Source organism: Pholis gunnellus (assembly GCF_910591455.1).
Source record: "Pholis gunnellus genome assembly, chromosome: 9".
NCBI lineage: Eukaryota > Metazoa > Chordata > Actinopteri > Perciformes > Pholidae > Pholis > Pholis gunnellus.
In genome coordinates, this window is record NC_136535.1 from 3,613,287 (window position 1) to 3,635,382 (window position 22,096).

At 41.5% G+C, this 22,096-nt stretch overlaps 1 protein-coding gene across 2 annotated transcripts in view; it reads left to right on the forward strand.

Annotated features, from left to right (window-relative positions):
• Nucleotides 1–21,892, forward strand: part of tpst1 (tyrosylprotein sulfotransferase 1) — a 45,822-nt gene extending 23,930 nt beyond the window's left edge. Inside the window, exons 3-6 of one of the 2 annotated variants that reach the window (XM_079166005.1) lie at nucleotides 5,270–5,468; nucleotides 19,907–19,957; nucleotides 20,503–20,571; nucleotides 21,482–21,892. In XM_079166005.1, the coding sequence (XP_079022131.1) occupies nucleotides 5,270–5,468; nucleotides 19,907–19,957; nucleotides 20,503–20,538 (286 nt within the window). In that variant the 3' untranslated portion in view covers nucleotides 20,539–20,571; nucleotides 21,482–21,892. The remainder of the gene's footprint in view (nucleotides 1–5,269; nucleotides 5,469–19,906; nucleotides 19,958–20,502; nucleotides 20,572–21,481) is intronic. The other variant, XM_079166006.1, reaches the window with a different exon arrangement.
• Nucleotides 21,893–22,096: the final 204 nt, after the last annotated feature.

Here is a 22,096-nt window from a genome sequence, read left to right on the forward strand (position 1 = left end):
CTGTTGATGATGAGCAGACTACAGCCACTTCTCTAAACTTTGTCTCATCCAGAGAGAGTCCCAAACTGTGTCTGTCAGACGATCTGAAGGGCATACTACCAACACAGTAGAGCGCAGAGCAAAAATGTAATGAAGGCGTCAGCAGTCAAGAGGGCACTTTTATTATTATGACTTTATTCTCGTAACATTATTACTTTTTTTATCTCAAAACTACTAAATTACTACTTCATTCTTGACTTTTCAGAAAACATAGGTATGTAGGTTATGTTTTGAATTTACAGTAAGTTTTGAACATGAGCAGAAACGCATATGAGCTCATATGCGCTATCAAAGTCTAGGTTCTTTACTCTGTAGCATCCTACAGCTTCGGGTCTCTATCTTCAAGAACATCTCAGTGGGCTGGCAGCCAGGCCCCCTTGCGGGACCTCGTCTTGCATTAACATCAATTACCTGACCTTGATTTAGTGGAGGCCCCGCCTCGCTGAGCCACTTGCTCCATTACTTATCCCAGAACAAGGAGCCGTTCCACCCCTCCTCCCCTACCCTCCATCCTATTTGTGATCTTGATGTCTCTATCCGTTTCAGTCTTATCAGTTGTTGGTGATACAGAACACCACCTTGGGTAAAGGAGGCCTAGCAATGAATAATTGAAAAGCCAGAGGCCATTAAGAGCATCAGTGCTGAAGGGAAGTGGTCATGTGACGGGCGGAAAGGTTTTTTGTCACATCACATTTAGAACCAAGAAGAGGGATGTGTGTGCATAACTTGTTCGGCAGTGTGGGTGCAAATGATTTTAGATTGATGACGGGAATCACACAGATGGGATATTTATACCTCATTTTATTATGCTGTTGAGTAGAGGTGCAACGGATCATAACGCTAACGGTTCGGATCGCATCAGGGATTTGAGTCACAGATCATGGATCGGATCAGCTCAATGAAAAAAGGGTTATGGCGCTTTTTTTACCTCCTATGGCAATGATTGATGATCCATATTGCCAGATAGAGATTGTTTTTGTTGTTTGTTTTGTTAAAGCATCTGTTATTTAAGGCTTTTTCACCATCCCAAAAATCATTTCGACCCCTTGGAAGTCAGTATAAACTACCAAAATATATAATTTCGGTTAGTTTTGTTTTAGGATTGATACAAAGAACAAAGCTTGAGTAAAAAATGGCTGCAACTCTATCTCCTTGAGGGTGAGTATTATATATTATAGATTGTTATATTATACTCATGTATAATATACTCTAAGACGACCCGCTCAACCTCTTAGCAACAGAAGTTGAGTGGGTAGTCTTTCAATCAGAAGACCGACAGTGCGATCCCGGCTCCTGCAGTCCATTGACGTGTCCCCAAATCCTCCAGATGCATTATGGGCAGTGGGTGTGCATGTTTAGTCCTGATGGGCAGGTGGCACCTTGCATGGTAGCCCCTGCTATCATGATGGTAAAGCTGGGCTGCATTTGCTATACTCCGTCTTTATCTTTTTATCTTCCCCCTCAACACTTAGCAGCCTCGGGTCTTGATGGAGTTACCTAAAGTGATTCCTTACCCATCTTTTGCAGAGTGGATTTTTGGTTGTTGGCCCGTCTCTCAGAAACCATCTCCACCGTTCCCCTGAGAGGACAAAACCAGCTCACTGTATTAATCATGCAGGAGAGTATACCCGTACAGTGTAAAGATTCAATTGCAAAGTAAATGGATTAGAGGAAAGTGAACTGCCATATTGACGTTCAGAGTCAGACGGGAAACACGGGGATGGAGAAGCTGGACTGCAGACACTAAATGGATGTGTGTGTGTGGAGGAAGAGAGCAACCAACAAAAAGGAAATGAAGTGGCTTTAATTTCGGCAAAAATGAATTGCTCTTCAACAGAGATGGTATAGTTAGGATTTTATCAGTTTGGTTCTTTATTGATACTCTCATCTGTTCTTTTCCATTGTGAAACCATTTGTTTTGAATATATTGTTTAAAAAAGAAAACATTCAGAACAGGATTTATATTTATTTATATTTTAAATAGTAGCAACAGTAATGTTAACAGCAAAGTCACAATATAAACTCATTGGAAACAAATCTAAAATGTCAATGAAATAAATAATGTTCCTGACATCACAATACTGAGTGAAGTTTGGAAAGAATGAGTAACACAGATATCAGTCATTCTGTCCTCCTTCCTCTGTTGATGTAGTAGAGTTTTTTTGCATGTTTATTCAAAACTGTGCCAGATATTATCCAGTAACATTCATTATGTTCTCCCAACAGGCAGAGGGTGCTCAGTAATATTAGGTTAGCAAACGTTAACGTTATTTATCGAGTTTATGGCAGCATTTTAAGGTGGGATTTGACAAGTTACAGATAAATGCCATTCTTTTCACCCTTACTAATATTACATATGGCAATATCAACCTAAAACTTAAAATTTGATCAATTAACACACAAAAGTTACAAAATGGCAGATTCTGGTGGGCGCTTTGCGCCCTCACTGAAGGTGTAGTCAACACTTGGAGTGTAAGAAAATTTTCCAAACAACCAAAATCCACACTTGGGAACCGACTCCTGAGGTGTTAGTTTTGATACATTAGGTGTTAAAATAACATTGAAAAATGAACACCAGACATCTTGCTGTGCAGCAAACACAATGTGATCCTTTGTTGCCCGGTGAGGAAATCTCCAGACTCCCGTAACAATCATCAGTAAATGTTTGTTGCTAACCAATGTGTCAATACGAGTGATTTTGAGGACTGTAAGCTATAACATGCACTGTTTATTTGTTTATCTAAATCTCCTACAGAGTACAGGCTTGCTGGGTACTGTAATCTCGTCTTTTCACAAGGTTATAAAGTAGCCAGCCAGTTGGAAAAAGTAGCCGGTTAGGAGGGTCCGGGGGCATGCTCATACAATTGTGCGTACTGGCACTAGGAGCTGATGCAGCAATTCTCAGAGGCCTGCAAATTGATCAGCATATTCCTTCAGTTAAAGTTGACTAATATACTGTATGTAAACTTAGGAACATTGGTTATATAATCTTTGAAACAAGCCACAACTAAATCGTGCCTGCGCTGTATTCTCCTCTCCTTTCTCTGAGTTACTATGGTTGGCGTTGCCAGGTCAGTTTGTCGAGGCTCAATCCTAAAGGGTTTAAGTGTATCCCTGAATATCATTTTGAATATAAGCTGAGGTGAAGCTGGACAACTAGATATTTGAATGTGAGATTAGTCCTCGAACCCCTGTCGAAACAAATGCAGGTCAGATGTAGTATTATGAATCCCAACGCTTTTCTTGGCAAGACCCGCCCTGTGCAGCATTCAAGCCCTAGAATTGGCCATGCGTCCATGCTCAGCGAGGTATTTTTAACCCAAATTGTCCGGGTCCTATGCTTTGACCAATTGGCTATCCTGACCCAAACTACTCAAGGTCAATGCCTAACCTTAACCAATCGTCTCCGCCTCAACCAGCGACACACGGTCTTTGATTCAAAATGGGATTCATAATCCCCACCAAAATGCAAAATAAGAAGGGCGTTGGGATTCATAATGGGATTCATAATCACCACCAAAATGCAAAATAGGAAGAGCACTGGGATTCAAAATGGGATTCATAATTGCCACCAAAATGCAAAATAAGAAGGGCACTACTTTGAAAATAGTACCAGTCAGGAGAGGGAAGCGCAAGCGAGGTGAATCTGCTGACTAAACGCCAGGCTTCACGCTAATTACATATTGTCTACTCTACACTATAGAAAACGTACTACGAAAACATTTCAACAGACAAATGCTCACTGGGCTTTATCAAAAGGAGCTGTGAGTGCAACAAGTAATCCTATTGTCAATTCAAAAACATGGAGAGGATCTCTAAAGGTGCGTTCACACCGAACGCGGCGCGAATCGCGCCAAACGCGCCGCCGTCATCGCCGGGGACTATTTGTGTTCATTCGCGTCCATCGCGTCCATCGCGCTGGACGCGCCAAAAAGGGGGCGTGGCTTATCGGCCTGAAAGCTGTTCAACTGTCCGCCATCAACCGTAGAAAAATAGCCTCTATTTCTGCTCAGTACGTGTTGTGGAAGTCCCAGATATCACGGGGAACTAAACGCCGTCATGTCTGGTTCATAACATAGTCCGGAGGAGCTCCGTGGATTTCATCGAGCTCACTGTGTCTAGCGAGCCACACGTCGGCTGTTTACTACAGCTGCATGAACACACTATAAACTGACTTGGCTGTGATTTAACGGCAATAAACCGACAAAAAGGGACTCCGAAATAACTACGTAATGATGCCGATTTGTACTTGTTTTATCAATGAAGCTCGGATCGATCGGTGCTAGGCTATGCTAACATTACGATAACGTCATATAGACGTAAATACGGCAGCGTCTATTCATTGTTTGTACCATATGGTTTACACACAAACATGTCTACACATAGTTTGGTCCGGTCTCTACTGATATGAGGTATCGTAGAGCTCTGGGTGAACATAGCGGCTACAGCATTTATTTTCTGATTTAGCAACGGCAGGACTTCACTGATGACGGAGAGAGCAACTCAACGCTGATTGGCTATCGCGCTGGAGCGTCACGCGATTTTTTCGCAGAAGTTCAAATATTTCAACTTCTGCGTTTGGGGCGTTTCGGCGTTTTGACGCGCCAAACGCGCCATCGCGTCCAACGCGTCTGTACATAGACTTTGAATGTAATCGCGCCGCGTTCATCGCGTTAAACGCGTTTGGTGTGAACACGGCTTAACACTTCACATGCGCCTGCAAAAACTTAAAAAAATGTAATTTGTTAATGAATACAATAAATATAAGATTAGATCTTATTTTGTCCTGTGGGAAATTGTGTTTCATCAGTTGCAGTATAAAGTCAGAAAGAGTGCTGATTATCAAATATCAGTACGGTACTGTGTGTGTGTGTGTGTGTGTGTGTGTGTGTGTGTGTGTGTGTGTGTGTGTGTGTGTGTGTGTGTGTGTGTGTGTGTGTGTGTGTGTGTGTGTGTGTGTGTGTGTGTGTGTGTGTGTGTGTGGGGCTGTACGTGGCTGTACAATACCAAATGTAAAGTACGGGTAAGTGTATATGGTTAAACCATAGCTGCATACAGTAATAAATACATCATTTAAAAAATATGTAACCACGTTTGCAAATTAACTAACGATTAAAACCCGGGCTCTTTAACATTGCAAACGTGCTTCAACAACCAAGAAAAACTTGTAACTGATAAAGTACGTACTATTTGAGATGACAATTGAAAAGTTTTGTCTGTTTCTTGCTAGGGTGGAGAGGTCCACAGACCAGGTCATCAAGCCCGTCAATGTGGAGGCATTGTCCAAATGGGTGGGAAAGATCCCAGCTGATGTTGTGAGGGACATGGCTGTCATCTCCCCCATGCTGTCCAGACTGGGCTATGACCCACATGCCAACCCCCCCAACTATGGCCGGCCTGACCCCAAGGTCCTGGACAACACAAGAAGGGTGAGTACCGACCAGAGTGATAAGTCCTTTCCTAACTATATTGATGATTTACTTCTCAGTCAGTCTTAAAGTTATTCTTTGTTATTAACCTTACGAATCTTTTTAATTTATCCTTACTGAAGTCACGGTTTTGTAAAGGAAATATGCTTATTTACTTTCACATTGAGAGTTGGATGAGAAGATTGATATCTCCATACATGTTTGTATGGTCATTATGAAGCTACAGCTTCATAACACAACAACTATGTGTTTGTGCTTAGCCCAGCACAAACACAAAGGTCTTTGTTCAGGCACTGGCCAAGAAATAGTCCAGCACATAACTCTCTATAAAACCACAATTACAACCACTATAGTTTTTATGCTAAGCTAACCCTCTGCTGGCTGTAGCTTCATACACGGCTCAAAAAAGATAAAGGGATCACTTAATCATCACAGTACACCAAGTAAATTAAACTTGATGAATACAATATTCAAGTTGAAAATCTTTATTGATATATTAATATCTTTATTGTGTAATTCGTCGAGAACAAAATGACTCAAGAATGGTCAATGGAAACCAGGAACCCACTGAGGGCTGGATTCAAAATCACAGGAAAAGATCTAAATCACAGCTGATCCAACTTGTGTGAATGTATGTTCGCCCGAAAATCAGAACCGTTTATTGCCAAGGAAGTTTGCACCTACAAGGAATTTGTCATGGTGGGTGGTGCATAACATTTAACAATAAACAATAACAAACAATCAACAACAATCGCAGTGCAAGAAATAGAAACGTATTAAAATGTACAATAAAACATAAAATAAAGTGCGCAACAAACGGATAACAGGACTGTAGACAAGTGAAATGTTAAAAGTGTCGAGTGTGTTTAAATAAAGAAACAGGGATGTGCAGGGGAGTGACCGGTAAGAAATTGTCCTGGGGATGATAGAGTCAGTCAGTGGGGGTCCCGGGCTTTGTTAATGAGCCCGACTGCGGACGGGAAGAAACTGTTCATGTGGCGTGAGGTCTTGGTCCTGATGGTCCGCAGCCTCCTGCCAGATAGAAGGGACATGAACAGGGGCTACGTTCTTCCTGAAATCCACAACCATCTCCACTGTCTTTAGAGTGTTGAGCTCTAAATTGTTCAGATCGCACCAGGTCACCAGATGGTCAGTCTCCCACCTGTAGGCGGACTGATCTCCACCAGAGATGAGTCCAATGAAGGTGGTTTCATCCGCGAACTTCAGGAGCTTGACGGACTGGTGACTGGAGGTGCAGCTGTTCCTGTACAGGGAGAAGAGCAGAGAGGAAAGAACGCAGCCTTGGGGGGAACCGGTGCTGATGGTCTGGGAGGCTGAGACATGCTTTCCCAGCTTCACGTGCTGCTTCCTGTCAGACAGGAAGTCTGTGATCCACTTGCAGATGGAGTCAGGCACGTGCAGCTGGGAGTGTTTGTTGTGCAGCAGAGACGGGATGATGGTGTTGAAAGCAGAGCTGAAGTCCACAAACAGGATCCTGGCGTAGGTTTCTGGGGAGTCCAGATGCTGGAGGATGAAGTGAAGGGCCAAGTTGACTGCGTCGTCTACAGACCTGTTGGCTCTGTAAGCGAACTGCAGGGGGTCCAGGAGTGGGTCAGTGAGGGTTTTTAGGTGGGACAGGACAAGGTGCTCCAAAGACTTCATGACCACAGAGGTCAGGGCGACAGTCCTGTGGTCCTTGGTTTTTTGGGGACATGTAGTGTACAGATATGAGAGCGCTATCAATTTTCACATTTAACTCTCAGCAAGAACACGAACAAGCATTTTAATTAAGAATGACAAACTATTCCTATAAACAGCCTGTACTGCTGTTATTTTGAATATCAGCCCATTCACTGCAAACAGAATATACTGATATGTATTCTCCAAAATACAGTATTTTATCCATTTAGTTATTAATACGTACTCCACAAAATGGTTTTCATGTTTGACTAAAAACTGTAAATAGTTATAAATATATCTTCTGTGGTTAACCCTGATAGTGATGTCATCAGGATTACCTCAGCTTGGATTTGGAGACTACAAATGGATTGCAGAAAGCTCATTTTGCAGTTACCACTTTACATCACATGACATCAATTAAGCCGATGCTGTCCAAAGGGACTTACATATTTTCACAGGGTCCTATGAAATCTGTTTTATTTTTTCCAGATGCCATATTATGTTTTCCCAAATTCTTTATTCTCTGTTTACATTTTTCTAAATTCTGTGTATTTATGAATTGTATGTAACACATTACACTGTTTTTTTTTCCGAAGAAATGTAGTCAATACAGTTATATAATATAAAATTCCATAATTAATAATTCAAGTGCTCTAAATTGAGCTCTTAATGTCAGATTTCTCAGCTTTTTGGAAGACTAACAGGCGACCCCTCCCCTAAGTTTCCCCTCAGCACTTGTCTCACGATGTCATGATCTCTTTGGCTATAGCTCCCACGACAGGTCACGCATTTAGCCTGCTAGGGGATGCATCAGCGAGCCTCTTGGCGTGCGTCTTTGAACCTAAGACTTTTGTTGGAAAGCTCCAGCTAATGGAAAATCTGGGCTAAAGTTGTGTAGTGTGAACTACGAGGGTCGCCTCAGAGGGCCTCTTTGACATGACTGTGTGCATGTGTGTGTTTGTGCATGAGCTTAGCCTCGCTTATGGTTATAATGGTAGAGAAAACCCAGATTTTGATCAATTCCATCCACATTTGGCAAATCCCACATTATGTTGGTTTTTATCATAAAATTCCGTGATTTCCGTCCACATTTTCCACTTTGCGAAAATGATAGGGCCCTTATTTTTTCTTGCTTCAAGACAATTTGTCAGGAGAAAAACCCTGAGATTCCACCACCACCCTTATGATTAATGGCCAATCCACTCGTTACATTTGATAAACTTTGTTCCTGTCCATGAGCACTGTCTTCTTTGCTTTGGCGATGACGTCCTTGCCAGATGACAAACCCTTTGCTATTTTTGGAGCAGAAAATGTTTTATTGAATCCTTTTCCTCAAGCTGAGTTATCAGGTGACATGCTCTGCAGTCTGATGCACTTCTATGTTTTTTTTCATCTCTCAAGGTCTGTGGAGGCCAAGGTTTCATGGTCTTCCTAGCACTTAGAGCCCCAATTTTTCTATGTGATGAATTGGACAATAAAAAAGGTGCTAACATCAGTCAGTCACGATTGTACTCATTTTGAGACATTAGTACATTTGTATAAATGATCAAGACAACTAGGAAGAAGATGAGTTCACATTGCACAAGGTCGCTGGAGACGTGAGCTGAGCATCGAGGAAAAGAGCATCTGTCGTTTCCATTAGTTTGAAATTCCCTCCTGACTCATGACTTGATAGTAAATGTTTGATGGCAGCATGAAACGGCACTGTATTATAGTCATTGTTGATGTTAAAACAAGAATGACAAATGGTGAAATGTGTCTCTAAGTGTTATTTACAGTTTAGTGGTAATACAGGCTGAAGAATGTCTGTTCATTTACTGTTGGCGTGTTTTCTTCTACCCGGTTTGACTGCTCAAATGTCCAAACATTTCTGGCTGATTTGTTGCTTCCAAGCACACAGACTGGAACTCTTCCCAGGTGTCTGGATAGTTTCCTTAAACATGATTCATACTTCCACACTTATATTTCCATGAAAAACCTGAATAATAAAATGCAAAGGTACCACAGATAACTAGGGGAAATGCTATGAATCCAAAGCAGCAAATGTAGAGTTCTTTGATAAGTTGTTGCATGTGAAAGTGATACTAATGGCCTCATGTTTTCTTTTGCACAATTGAAAAGACTCTACATAAAAAGTAAAAAAATAAGTGGAAATGGTTTGGGCTTGAGCCCTTAGTTCCAACTAAGGAAAATCTTATTGCTACAAAAATATTTTAGAGAATCTTGTGCTTCCAACTTTGGGAAAAATCTCTTCCCGTTTAAAAGTACCATGTGCACAAAGCAAGGTCAGTAGTATAGCTTTACTGATACTGTATTCTTGAGGCTGATATTTAAGTTTGAAAATTAAACAAGATTTAAGTAGATAGCCATGTTAGTGGCTCTGTGAGGCTGTACTTAGGCACAGCAGTGCTTTGAGCTAAAGGTCAGCTGGCACAGTGACGATGCCAACAGGCTGATGATTATCAGATTTCATGTCAACTATGTTCACCATCACAGTTTGGCATATTGCAATGCTAGCATTTGCTAATACGCTCCATACACAGCTAAGACAGATGGGAATGTAATACATTTTGCAAGCATTTGGTCATAAATCAAAGTACTGAATGAATTATTGCATCCAACATTCGTAGCAATACCTACAAAAATAATGCCCCATAGTTTGTAGATATCTCACAAAATGATTATGTATGTATGTTATGTACGTAATCATAAACGAGGAAGTATAAAGACAGCAAAAGTCCATACAGGGCTGGAAGGGGGGGCGGCGGGGGATTAATCCAACAAACGTCAATCTCTTTTGTTTGTTCTCCGTGTGAATGAGAAGTCATCGTTGACCGTTTTCTCGCGTAACATGCGTAAATCAAGAACGGCACTTCAATAGTTAGTTTAACCAAAACAACGATCTTTTCCTAAACCTAACTAAGTATGTTCGTTGCCCGAAGGTGGAAGTTCATTTTAAAAAGACCGTATGCATTTAATGAGCGGAAATGTACACTTATTGTTGGCTTTTGTAGGAAAATGCACAAAAATGTCTTGTAAGACATAACAACCATTGCGGATACGTTGAGACATTTCACCCAAACCCACCAATGTGAATTGTGTGGTGGCACTAGAGGAAAAGTCAGAGGATCACTAGAGTTATTAAGATATATCATTTAAGAACCATAAATGTCTGTACAAAACGTTATGCCAATATATTCTGATGGCAGATGTTGAGGGATTTCACTGGATAAGTGAAAACATTAAACGGCTGGTAGTGTTAGGCATTCCATACGACATCTGGCAACCAGCCCTGAACTAGACCACTGTATGAAGAAGCCACATGGAAATGCTCTCTCTGTTGTCTTGAATTTTCACCCTGCCCCATCCAAATATTTACCATCCGTCTCATCTCTTCTTTGGCCCTGATTTTACCACAGAATATGCAGCTTGGGTCTAGCTGCTCAGAGGAGAAATAGTTTGGAAGCATTCATCAGAACAACATGTTTGTGCTGTGGGGAGTTCTGGAAAATGAAGGAAGCTTGACCTGTTGAGCGCAGCCTTATCTTGAAGATACTCTGTTTTTTGTGACTGTGAGTGAAGACCAGTGTTGAAGGTAATCACTCTTAAGTTGTATCGGCCCTGTGATCCAAGAAGTGAAGGTATATCTCCCCAAAACCTCTGAGTTTACATTGATTTAACCTAGACATCTTCCAGGGATTCATTTGAAGACAAAAGGTAGAGGAGAGGCGTAAGGTTGAGGCCGGGTACAATAGATGCAGCTACTCGCATCACTTTAAGAACTCCCTCAGAATCATTGAAATGGAGCTAAGAAAATGAAAAAAGAACCAATTGCATGTACCCTCTGCTAATGACTTTGTTAAAGTGACAATGCCTGGAATCTTTGTCAAGGCTTCATCTCTGACTGCTGGTCAGTAGAGGTTGTTCCATCTTGATGTAAAGGAGGCTCATCTGGCCTGGTCTTAAAGCCACAATCAATAGCTTTTAAGTGGCGGTGCAGTTGTTCTGATTCCTGGTGAGAAATGGATATTGGAATCAATAAGTTCTCAGTTTCTCCACAATAACCGTAATGAGTCAGTGGAGAGATGAGAAACAAATGCCTGTAGAGTTGTGCTTTAGGTCCGCGGCTGGATCTTTTCTTTATATTGATGCAAGGACAGTTAATGATTCACAGGCTTATCCTATCGTATTGATCCAGGGCCATCATCAGTTCTCAGCCATCGAGAAGCCTTCGGCTCTTATGCTGCGATTAATCGCATCATTCACGCCGTGTTACTCGCCGGGGACCATTTGTGGTCATTCGTGTGAATCGTGCCGGATAGGGGGCGTGGCGTATCACCCTGGAAGCCGTTCAACTGTCCGCCATTTATTTCCACCATCAACCATGGAAAGAATAACCTCTACTTCTGCTTAGTACTTGTTGTGGAAGTCCCAGATATCCCGGGAAACGAAATACCTTCTTGTCTGGGTTCATAACATCATCTGGAGGAGCTCCGTGTATTTCATCGAGCTGTATTCACTGTGTCTAGCAAGCCACACGTCGGCTGTTTTACTACAGCTGTATGAACACAAAATAAACAGATTTTGCTGTGATTTAATTGCAATAAACGGACAAAAAGGGATGCCGAAATAACTACGTAATGATGCCCATTTGTAAAAAGTCTGAATTCATGTTTAGTTAGTTCTCCGCAAGACGACAAGAAAATAACTTTTAAAATGCTTTTCTCAATTGAGCTCGGCTTGATTGGTGCTAGGCTTTGCTAACATTGTAGCAGCTCCATCACCACTCAAAATGACTTCATCTAGGCATAAATACGGCAGTGTCTTTTTCATTGTTTATACCATATGGTTTACAGACCAACATTTATACACATAGTTTGGTCCGGTCTCTACTAATATGGGGCGACTGTGGCTAAGTAGAGAGCAGGGCTGCCCTTCAATCAGAGGATCGGCGGTTCGATCCCAGGCTCTGGCCCCACTAGTCGCATGTCGATGAGCAAGACACTTAACCACAACAATTGCTCCCGTTGCTGTGCCTACGGTGATAGAATCTGAATTGTAAGTCGCTTTGGATAAAAGCGTCTGCTGTAATTACTGTAATGTAATGTAATATGAGCTATCGTAGAGCTTCAACAACCGGATTCAACAACAGCAGGAGGTCAGTGATGAAAGAAGGAGCATCTCAACGCTGATAGGCTATCGAAGTTGAATAATTTCAACTTGCGGAAAGAAAGTGGCCAAAAGATGTATTAATGACTGTATCTTACTCATAGACTGTATATAAGAAGTGGACTTAGTTGTCGTGACGTCACCCATTGGTTTGTGACTGCAGCCTCGAGTTCGAAAGGCCATCTTGGAGTTTGGCTGTGGCCATCTTGATGTTTTGCAACCAGTGAACAGGAAGTGGCTATGTTTGGACTGCGGAGGAGGGACGTTGAGACGCTGTATACGGCTCTGGTAGAGGCCTGTCACTAGCTTGCCCAAGAGCATACCCTGCTTTATGGTCTATTTTTCTCTAAATGGGGCTATTTTTCTCTAAATGGGACTGCAAAGTTTTGAATGGGGAACATGTTTGTATTTATTTTCCTTCGCATATTTAACATGCTGTACTTGTGTTATCAGTGGCCTGCAATGTTAACATAGGTTATGAATAAGGTCTTTTATGATTGTTACTATTATTTTTGTTTTCCTTGCTTGTATAAAATGAGATGGGGAGAAGTGATGTGAAGGAGAGTATGGAGCGTGCAGACGGGAAGCAGACGGCGTTTAGTGGGCTCAAAGAGTAGGATTACCAGGCGACTGTACAGCAAAGGAGCAGAATCAAACTTTGTGGATTATAAATCAGGAAACTTCACTGGACTACTGCAAGAAAGACCCACCATCTAAACGGACTGTGGTGAGATAGCGTGGCTTCTACAGATTACAGCGGCGTCTCGCCACGCTTCCACCTGTTGATAATATTATTTTTGGTCTTTGGGATTTTTTAATCATCAGACTTTTTAAGTAGAATAATTGTATACTTTGTGAATGTTAAGCTTGTTTATTGTGTTGGAGTATAAGTGGTAGCCTCAAAGCTTTTTTTTGTTGCTGTATGCCAACCAGGTCGGACATGAATTAATTTGATTAATTCATATATGGCGTTAAATGCAACAAACTGCGTGTTTTCGTTTATATGTGATTTAATGTGACAGTGAGGAAAAGGTAGAACCTTTCAGCGTGTTTTTGTAGCTTTCAGACATATTAGGCAGTCACCTTGCAGTGTCTGTCCACACCAAGTATCAGATCTGCCCGTTCCCTTAGATTCAGCGTATGTACCTTCACCTTAAGTTTTCATAGTAAAGTGAATTGTTACAACTTTAAAAAATGGACATCATGCTGTAATGAAGAAAACTTGTTATTTGCATTTTTACCATTCATTGTGTCAAGACTACAAAGACACCTTTGGATGTCTGGCACTGGAGATCAAAATACCCTGCAATTAACACTTATCACCAAAGGACACCGAGATCTTCCAGATTTCAACTTTAAATCAAGAACCACATGATCAAAGATTAAGTTAACAGGATAATCAATCTGAACTGAAACTAATTTCTCTTTTTTATACTAATTACACTCTTGAAGAGTTTCAGTGTGCAGTTCAGATAGAAGCTTGTTTGAGGCAACAATATCCCTGGAATCCTTCCACCCACATAGTGTGGAAGTAGACTGCTGTGCAGCTGAAACATTCTTCCCTGCCGATCGTGGCTTGACACTGGCAGCTTTTCAGAGATACTGGGCTGTTGCCACATTGAACCTCCTGGGATTGGGGCTTAGTCACAGGGAGCTCCAGCCATAATACTGAGGCCGAACCACTGCCGGGTTTAGTTTGGCACACTGGAATAACCTGCTGCTTGTACCAGCAGGCACCTTGGCTGACCCGATGGTGCTGGTCTCTCCCTGAGTGGGCTCTGCTGAGGCATGCTGTGATAGCTTTCAGAGTTTCTGCTCAGTAATGCTTTGATAGCTGTCAGGGTTTCTGCTCAGTAATGCTGTGATTTTGATTCTTGTTGAGTTAAGTCAACTTCATTGCCATTTAGTTTTTAAGAACTTGTCTTGGTGAGCTCATAATGCAGGACAGACGGGACAACATATGCAGCATTTTGAAATCATAGAAGTAAAACATTAAAATAAAGCAAACATTTAGTGTGGATCCTACGGACTGTTTTATTAATTCATGTTTTCATCTTAACTGAGGTTGTTCATTACTTACCTTTATTTGTACTTGAGAGAGCTTAACCCTTTTTTACCCATAATCCTTTTAAAAGAAGGAAGTTGAATTGAGACCTTGTCTTGGATAACCAGGAGGGAGAACTTGTAACGAGAGAGTCATATGAGAATCGACTGTAGTCTTCAGTTAAGGTCTTTTCTACGAGTTGTCAATGGCATTCAAATGTATATTATTATTAAATCAAGTTAATCAAGAGTTAATGAGAAGTAGAGAAGGACTTGTAGTATTTTATATTAGTTAATGCATGTTTAGAACCGACTAAACATTCTGGGTATGAAACTCCACATAAAATTCTGGGTTTTTCCATATGTCATAAGATACTTTCTTCCTTAATCAGACTCCCAGCTGTGAACATAATTGTTGCTCACAGCAGAGCTGAAGGTCAACAGTGACGAAGCAGTTATGTCTGACTTGGTCTGAGGCTGCGTTCCCCTCGGTTTCATAATGAACCCAACATATTTTTACACTTCTCAAAAGCAGTCTACCCGCAGGATTTAACTTGACTGGTCAGGGACTTGTTGTGGGAGGATCCCCTCGTGAGACCGCTCCCTGGCGCTGGCTGGCCCAGGCAGGGCACATTTCCTCTCTGAGGCATCGCGTACTGGCTCAAGGTCGGCTTCCAAAAACCCTGGGTGGAGTTGGCTCACGGCTCCAACTGTGAGCATTCCAGCAGCCCTCGCCAGAACCTCGTCGCTTCCCGGGACCTGGACTTAGTGCAGGGTGAGAGGAGCAGCTCTGATGGTAACCTTGTGATTATAGATGAAAGTGTTTGCTGAGGAGACTAGCGTAGCTTGCTAGCCATGTGACCTCATCGGCTGAGCGGCTGTTCTTCAAAACACTTACAGTATCTCGACATTCGTTAGTTAAAAGCCTCGTTACTCCAATTGAGCTTGATTTTGGTCAAATGTTAATAATATGACACATGTCATATATAAAGACTCAATACCAACTTTGGCGATACAATGTTCAATCATTATTAAAACCATTATTTATTCATTTCCTGCAAAGTGTTTTGGACAGACTAGGTTTCCACCCCACAGCAACAATATACAAAGTGCAGCGCTTTATATGTTTTCTCACTGCTGAAAGGCAATAATACTGCTAGCTGTTCAACTCAATACCAACTGTCGCTAGATGCGACTAGCTGTGTCATAGCCCCCACTTGTTAAAGAGGTCATTCAACCCAGGGATAATGACAGGAAGGCAGCACAGTACCATTTCTGTCAGACAACTGATTGGGGACTGAGCCCCATATTAGCAGGCAGAGGTCCCTTTGATTATGCTAAGTAGTATTTCATCTGGCTTTATCCGACCCAATAGAAGAGGATGTAAATCTTCCACCAAATGAATATTTCTCCTTTCAGGAGCATTTCAACCGGTGCCTCAGAGGTAATACACCTTGAGGTCAGAGTCTGCTGGACAAGAGCAGATTGGCTTCATGTTACTGCAGTGATCCCAACATGCAGACATAAAGTCTGGCATTTCCTAGAGTCAGCTCTTCCCTTCGGTCTGTCCTCTCTGAAGATTGATCTGGAGCATGCAGAGCAGACAGCTCTGCTCCTCTCTGTTTCCGAATGATACCACACATTCTTTTGCCCTGAGCGTCTGACCTAGTGCACAACCAGAGGTCATTCTGCTCTGCTTCTCTTTTGCATGCTCTTCCCTTTCTCTCTCTTTCCGAGTGGTCTGGCCTTTGTACACTTGAAAACTTGCAAAATGGTACCCATGAGGAAATCATAAAAATGCGCTCGCCTCTCTGTCTCTGCTGTTGGAAATATTTTCAAATAACGTTGAGTTCCTGGCCCGGCACGCAGGGGCATTAATCAATGGCTGTTTTCTTTTAGGGAAGTTTATATCTTTTCAGCCCAGAAAAGGGGCTCAGGACTTTGTACCCACTTCTCTCACACTGGAAGTCCAGCAAAGATTTAAATGATATATTTTCATTGATTATCTGATTGAATTGAACTCAGTACTTCATGTGTTTTGTCTCATGGCTCTATTGTTTATCAAAAGGATGAAAATGAATCATTAAAGGCTTGATTGTGCAACTTCATGAGATTAAAATAATATGTACATACATATTCATTTTTCTATTGGTTTAATTGATCTTTGCCCATTTGGAATATGCTTCTCAACGGGTTTGAACGGCACTTAGCTGCACACTTTTTTACGACCAGCTCTGTGTCTTTTTAAACAAACCAACTAACCAACAGTTTGCAAAGCTGCAGTAGAGATGCCCAAAATAAAAGCCCACATTTCTGGTCTGAAAGAGAAACTCACCTACTTTTAAGCATTATGGAGGAGTTGAATATGATATCAACAGGTTTTATTCAAAGACCTGTTGGTATCTAAATATCACAACCTTTTCAAGAAGGTGCTTAAAGAGGGAGGCAGTGTTTGCATGGTCCAAGAAGTCCGCCATCGATGGAAAACATTAAAAAAAAAAAGAAAAAGAAAAAACTTGATAAGGGATCGAAAATAACGTTGATGTGGGATTCACTGGCCCCGGTGATGAGAATGCAGCATGGGGTCATGTAGCCATGTAGCCCTAACCTCACCAGGAAAGTAGTCCGCTCTTGTTAGCAAAAAAGAATGCAACGCAATATTGTTGTTTCCTTAAAGCAATATCGTCCGTAGCGGGATTTCAGTGTTGCATAATTTTATTGAGAAACCAAAAAACTTAGTCAGTTTCTATAGACAGAGGAGAAATCCAAAGCTTGACAGGCCTGCCTTGCCTTATTAGAGTTACTAAGGGATGATTGCACAGCCTCTGTTGGGGAAGTGGTTTAGCAAATGGTCAAATAAGTATTGCCAAATATGTTGTATAATGAAAGTATAGGTTTACTGTGGAAGTAAAACAATTCAGATTGTAAGACGATAAAGACAACAAATGATTTACACATTACAACACTGTGTACAGCACTTTGTAACCACATTGTACTTCATTATTACACTACATATCATACTGGAATGAAAGGAAAACGTTGCAAACAACTTCATAAAATGATATATGAGATTAACAGTAATTAAGGAGTACAATATGGAACTATAGAAGAAAAGCTCAATCGAGTTAGCAGTCTCTGTCTCAATGCTGCCTCCCTATTGTGTAACACAACACAATAATGCTGCTGTCTTCTCTTATTTCATGTCTATCTGTTAAATGTAGCCTCTATCCATCAGCACAATGTTGTTACCCATAGCCTACTTTCCCTCCACATTCTTCCTTATCCCAGGCTAACAGAACGACCTTGTGCTGCTACAGTGTTTTCATTCAACATGAAAGACGTGACTTCCTGTGTAGATATTGTACGTTTTGGAAATAAGACGTACCTTAGTGATAATCCTGAAGGATCCTGGAGTAGTCCATTTGTGTTTACTGTGTGGCTGAGGCCAACAAGACAGGGAAAGCCTGAGTGCCTCACATCCTTCCATCCGCCCTTTTCCCTACTATGTGTCTATTTTCACCTCTTTCTCTGGTCCCATTCAGCCCCCCAGGGGGAAACTATGTGACACCAGGAGCAGAGCTTGAAATTCCTGGCATGCGTCCAGCCCAATATCACAAAGAAAGGGCTTTACAATCTGTACAGCATATGACACCTTGCATCAGAAAAGGAAATGCTCTCCCCAAAAAAGCCTGCTACGGGGAGAAAACAAATAAATAAACATCAGGGAGCGCAACGGAGGAGGGATCCCTCTTTCAGGATGGTCATAAGTGCATTGTCATGTCATGTCTATGGACGACATAATAGAATTACATCATGGTCCTTCCATATGACTATGACTATAGGCAGATGCCCCCCAGACTGGAACTGGTTTCCAGAGGTGAGGAGTTTCGTAGCTCTGGCTCCCAATTGACTTTTGAAGACTGTAGAAACCATAATTGCATTCTGGGAGGACAGTGCTCTAGTGAGGTGATAGGGTAATATGAGCTCAGTGGTCAGCCCTAAATGGTGCCTGACCAACTAGGGCTTTGTAGGTGAGTAGAAGGATTCTCTATTGTAGATTTTACGGGGAGCCAATGCAGAGACTCAAATACCGGATTAGTACAATCTCTTTTCTTAGTTTGTGTTCAGTACACGTGCTGCAGCATTCTGGATCAACTGGAGAGTCTTAAGCAACTTCTTAGAGCAGACTGACAAACTGGAATTGCAGATATCTAGTCTAGAGGTAAAAAATGCACTGACTCATTCTTCTGCATTGTATTGGATGTGCCTGATTTTTGCAATGTTAGGTAGGTGAAGAAAGACGGTCCTTAAAGTTTGTTTTATGTGAGAGTTAAAGGACATACCCCAATCATAGATGACTTTGAGATTCTTTACGGTGGTGCTGGATGACAAGGGGGCAGTACTTAAGTAATCATTAGATGATTTATTTCTGAGGTTTTCAGGTCCAAGTAATAACTTCAGCTTTGTCTGAGTTTAACATCAGGAAGTTGCAGGTCATCTAGGTTTTCAGGTCCTTAATGCTGGCTAACTAGTTGGTTTCGTCTGGCTTGATTGACAGATATAATTGGGTATCATCTGTGATTCCGATTCTCATAACAATGAATGTTTATGGAATGTTTTCTGATAATATTACCTAATAGAAGCATATATAAGGTGAATAGAATCGGTCCAGCACAGAACTTGTAGAACTCTGGAACTAACGTTGGTGTGCATGGAGGATTCATCGTTTACATACAGACTGGATTTGATCTGATAAACAGGACTCAAACTAGTTTAGTGCAGTTCCTCTCATGCCAATTAAATGTTCCAGTTGTTTAAATAGGATGTGGTGGTCAATGGTGTCGAATGCAGCACTAAGACAAGAACAGAGACAAGTCCTTTGTCTGATGCAATCAGAAGGTCATTAGTCATTTTCACCAGAACTGTCTCTGTGTTATGATGCTTTCTAAATCCTGACTGAAAATCCTCAAACTATTGTTTTATAGAAAGTCACACAATTGATTTGCGACTGGTTTCTCAAGGATCTTAGAGCGGAAGGGAAGGTTAGAGATCGGTCTGTAGTTGGTCAACACCTCTGGATCAAGACGGGCTTCTTAAGAAGAGGTTTAATTACAGCTACTCTGAAGGACGGTGGTACATGGCCTGTACCATGTACCACTAGGTTGATTAGTAAAGAGGTGCCAACTAAGGTAAGACTTCTATAAGCAGCCTGGTGGGGATGGGGTTTAAGAGACGGGGATGGCTTAGACGTAAAAACTGTTGTGAACGTTGATGGGAGAAAGGAAATCTAATGTATATCAGCTTTTACGGCGGTTTCTAAGGATCCTGTATTTGAGAATAAATCGGTACCAGTTAGGGACAGGAGGTGATTAATGTTGTCTCTAATCGTTAGAATTTGATCATGATTTAAAGAAGTTCATGAAGTTGCAGCTCCTGAAGGCTATACAAGTCATTTTTGCTAAAGTAAAGGAATGATCCAGTAAATCTTCGTCCATGGTGATTCAATGAATTTGCGGAGCTCTAAACCTGGTCCTTTGTTTTTCCAGGTCTTTAAAGGTGAATTTCAGCTACCAGATTTCCTAAAAGAACAATCACAGGTACAGTAACATTTCTGCCTGTTGTTGAGCCTTTTCTTCTTTTTTTTCAAATTCAGTCATTTTTTTATTGTCTAGTTTGAGTTAAACCATCTGCCACTCAGTTGAAGATCTCCATACAGATTTTCATCTGCTCACATTTACACATCTCTTGTTTTTGACTTTAGTTTCTTGCCATATAATGCAGCTTGTTGTTGTTTTCTGGTCTCTGTTTCATGGTTGTCATCATATTTTGGTCTTAAGTGGTTCATTGTTTGTTAGTCTCTTTGTGTTGCCTTGTTGTTTCTTGGTTTAAATGGCTGATGTTGGCTGGAGAACCCTTATGCCCTCCGCTGGTAGTCGGATGAACCTGCATCTACTGTCTATTTGCTGATAATGCCTTTGTATCAGCGCAATCGGCCTCTTTGTTCATTGAATGAGGGTGGAAATGCAATAAATGACTGACAAGTAGCGTATTTCCTTTCTTTGTCACAATGCTGCCTGTCATCCCGAGAGCACACACTGTAACTTGTGTCTGTATGTTGTCTGCCCTTGGTTCCCCCATACAGATTCAGAAGTCTGCAGAGAGACCCAACCCCAGTTAGAAGCAGCGAGAATGCCGTCACTGCAACACACAGGTACAGCTCCTGCACTGCATTTATCTGCGCTTGTTACTTTGTAGATTAAGAACCAACATCGACACCACACTGCTGGGGATCCTGGCCATATTGGTGGGCCCACTGGAGGGAAGGGAGGCACAGGAGAACCAGAATCAAGACTCTGCGTAGCTGACTGTTTCAGAAAAATGAGAGGTTTTCTGAAGGGAATCGGGCTCAGAAACACTACTACTACTCAAAATAAGACTGATCCTTATTCACAGTGCATCTCCTAGTGTAATCCTGGCACTTGAATAGTGAACAGCGCCGCTGCAGGGTGCCCGATGTGTTCCAGCTGCTCGATCCATCCTGAGCATGTGGGTTCCCGTAGACTTAAGTGGCCTTTCCTAGTTTGCCTTATTGTTGCAATGTCAGCGTTGAGTGTAATTTAACAGATGTAGAACAGTAAGCTTGACTTGTCTTGACTTATAATCACATGAGCTGTTCATGTCAATGTTACTGCTGCTGTAAATGCCAACATTTTGGGATATGTTTAGTGTGGCAACTGTCCTGCAATAATGGAAGTAGATAAAAGATATTACCTGGTACTTTATTCGGACCAGAGCCAGGTCACTGTTGTTCCCTGTTTCCAGTTTTAATGCTGAACTCTGATGCGGTATAGATCTCCTCATCTAATTTTAAGCAGGAAAGTGAAAACCGTTGTTTCCCAAAATGTGTGAACTTTTCCTTTCTGGTTAGAGTAGGTAGTGGCTAGTGGACAACAGACTCAAAGCATTAAGAACAACAAAAGTTCTCAGCCTTTGATTAATATCTCTGACTGAGGTCATCAAACAGTCATGAAATGTTTGGTCAGAGTCGCTCCTGAGTTTACACTAAAACCAACTCTGCTTTGATTTGAACTAAGACAATCATTTCTTTTGTCTCGGAACAGGAACCCAGGTGCAGTGGAATCATCGTCTCGCCCATCTCACCATGAGGAAGGCCTCGGCACGTTTCAAAGGTCACAGCAGGACCGTCTCCTCACCAGAGAACTCTTGGCCTTCCATGTTGTGCAACATATGATACTAATACTTCTCACAACCACAGAATGTCAGCTGATTGTTATTTTTTCGTGTCGCATCACGCTCATCGAGTTTAAAAAAAATTATTTCTGGCTTTTTAGAAAAATATCTCTGTGATTCTGTTGTAAGAAACTGCAGTGAACCGATATCGCAAGAAGCATTTATGAATGGAAAATTAGCTTTTGGAAGATGCCATACCTATTTTAATGTTACTTTTTTCATGCCTTTGTATTGTGAAACGTCATGGGTACTGACGTGATAAACCTTTCTTTTTTTTTAAACCTGTTGTCAGTCTGGTTTTATGTGCTTATTTGTAAAAAGAAAATGAAACAAAGATGGAGAGTAAAAATACCTGCACACTGAAATTGCATTTAAAAAACAAATCTGGTGAAAATCTTTCAGTAAGTCCTATAATCCTATAATATTCTACAATCGACTCTCTTTACATTACAGTCATTTGATCTGTCGATGTGAAAATGTTGATT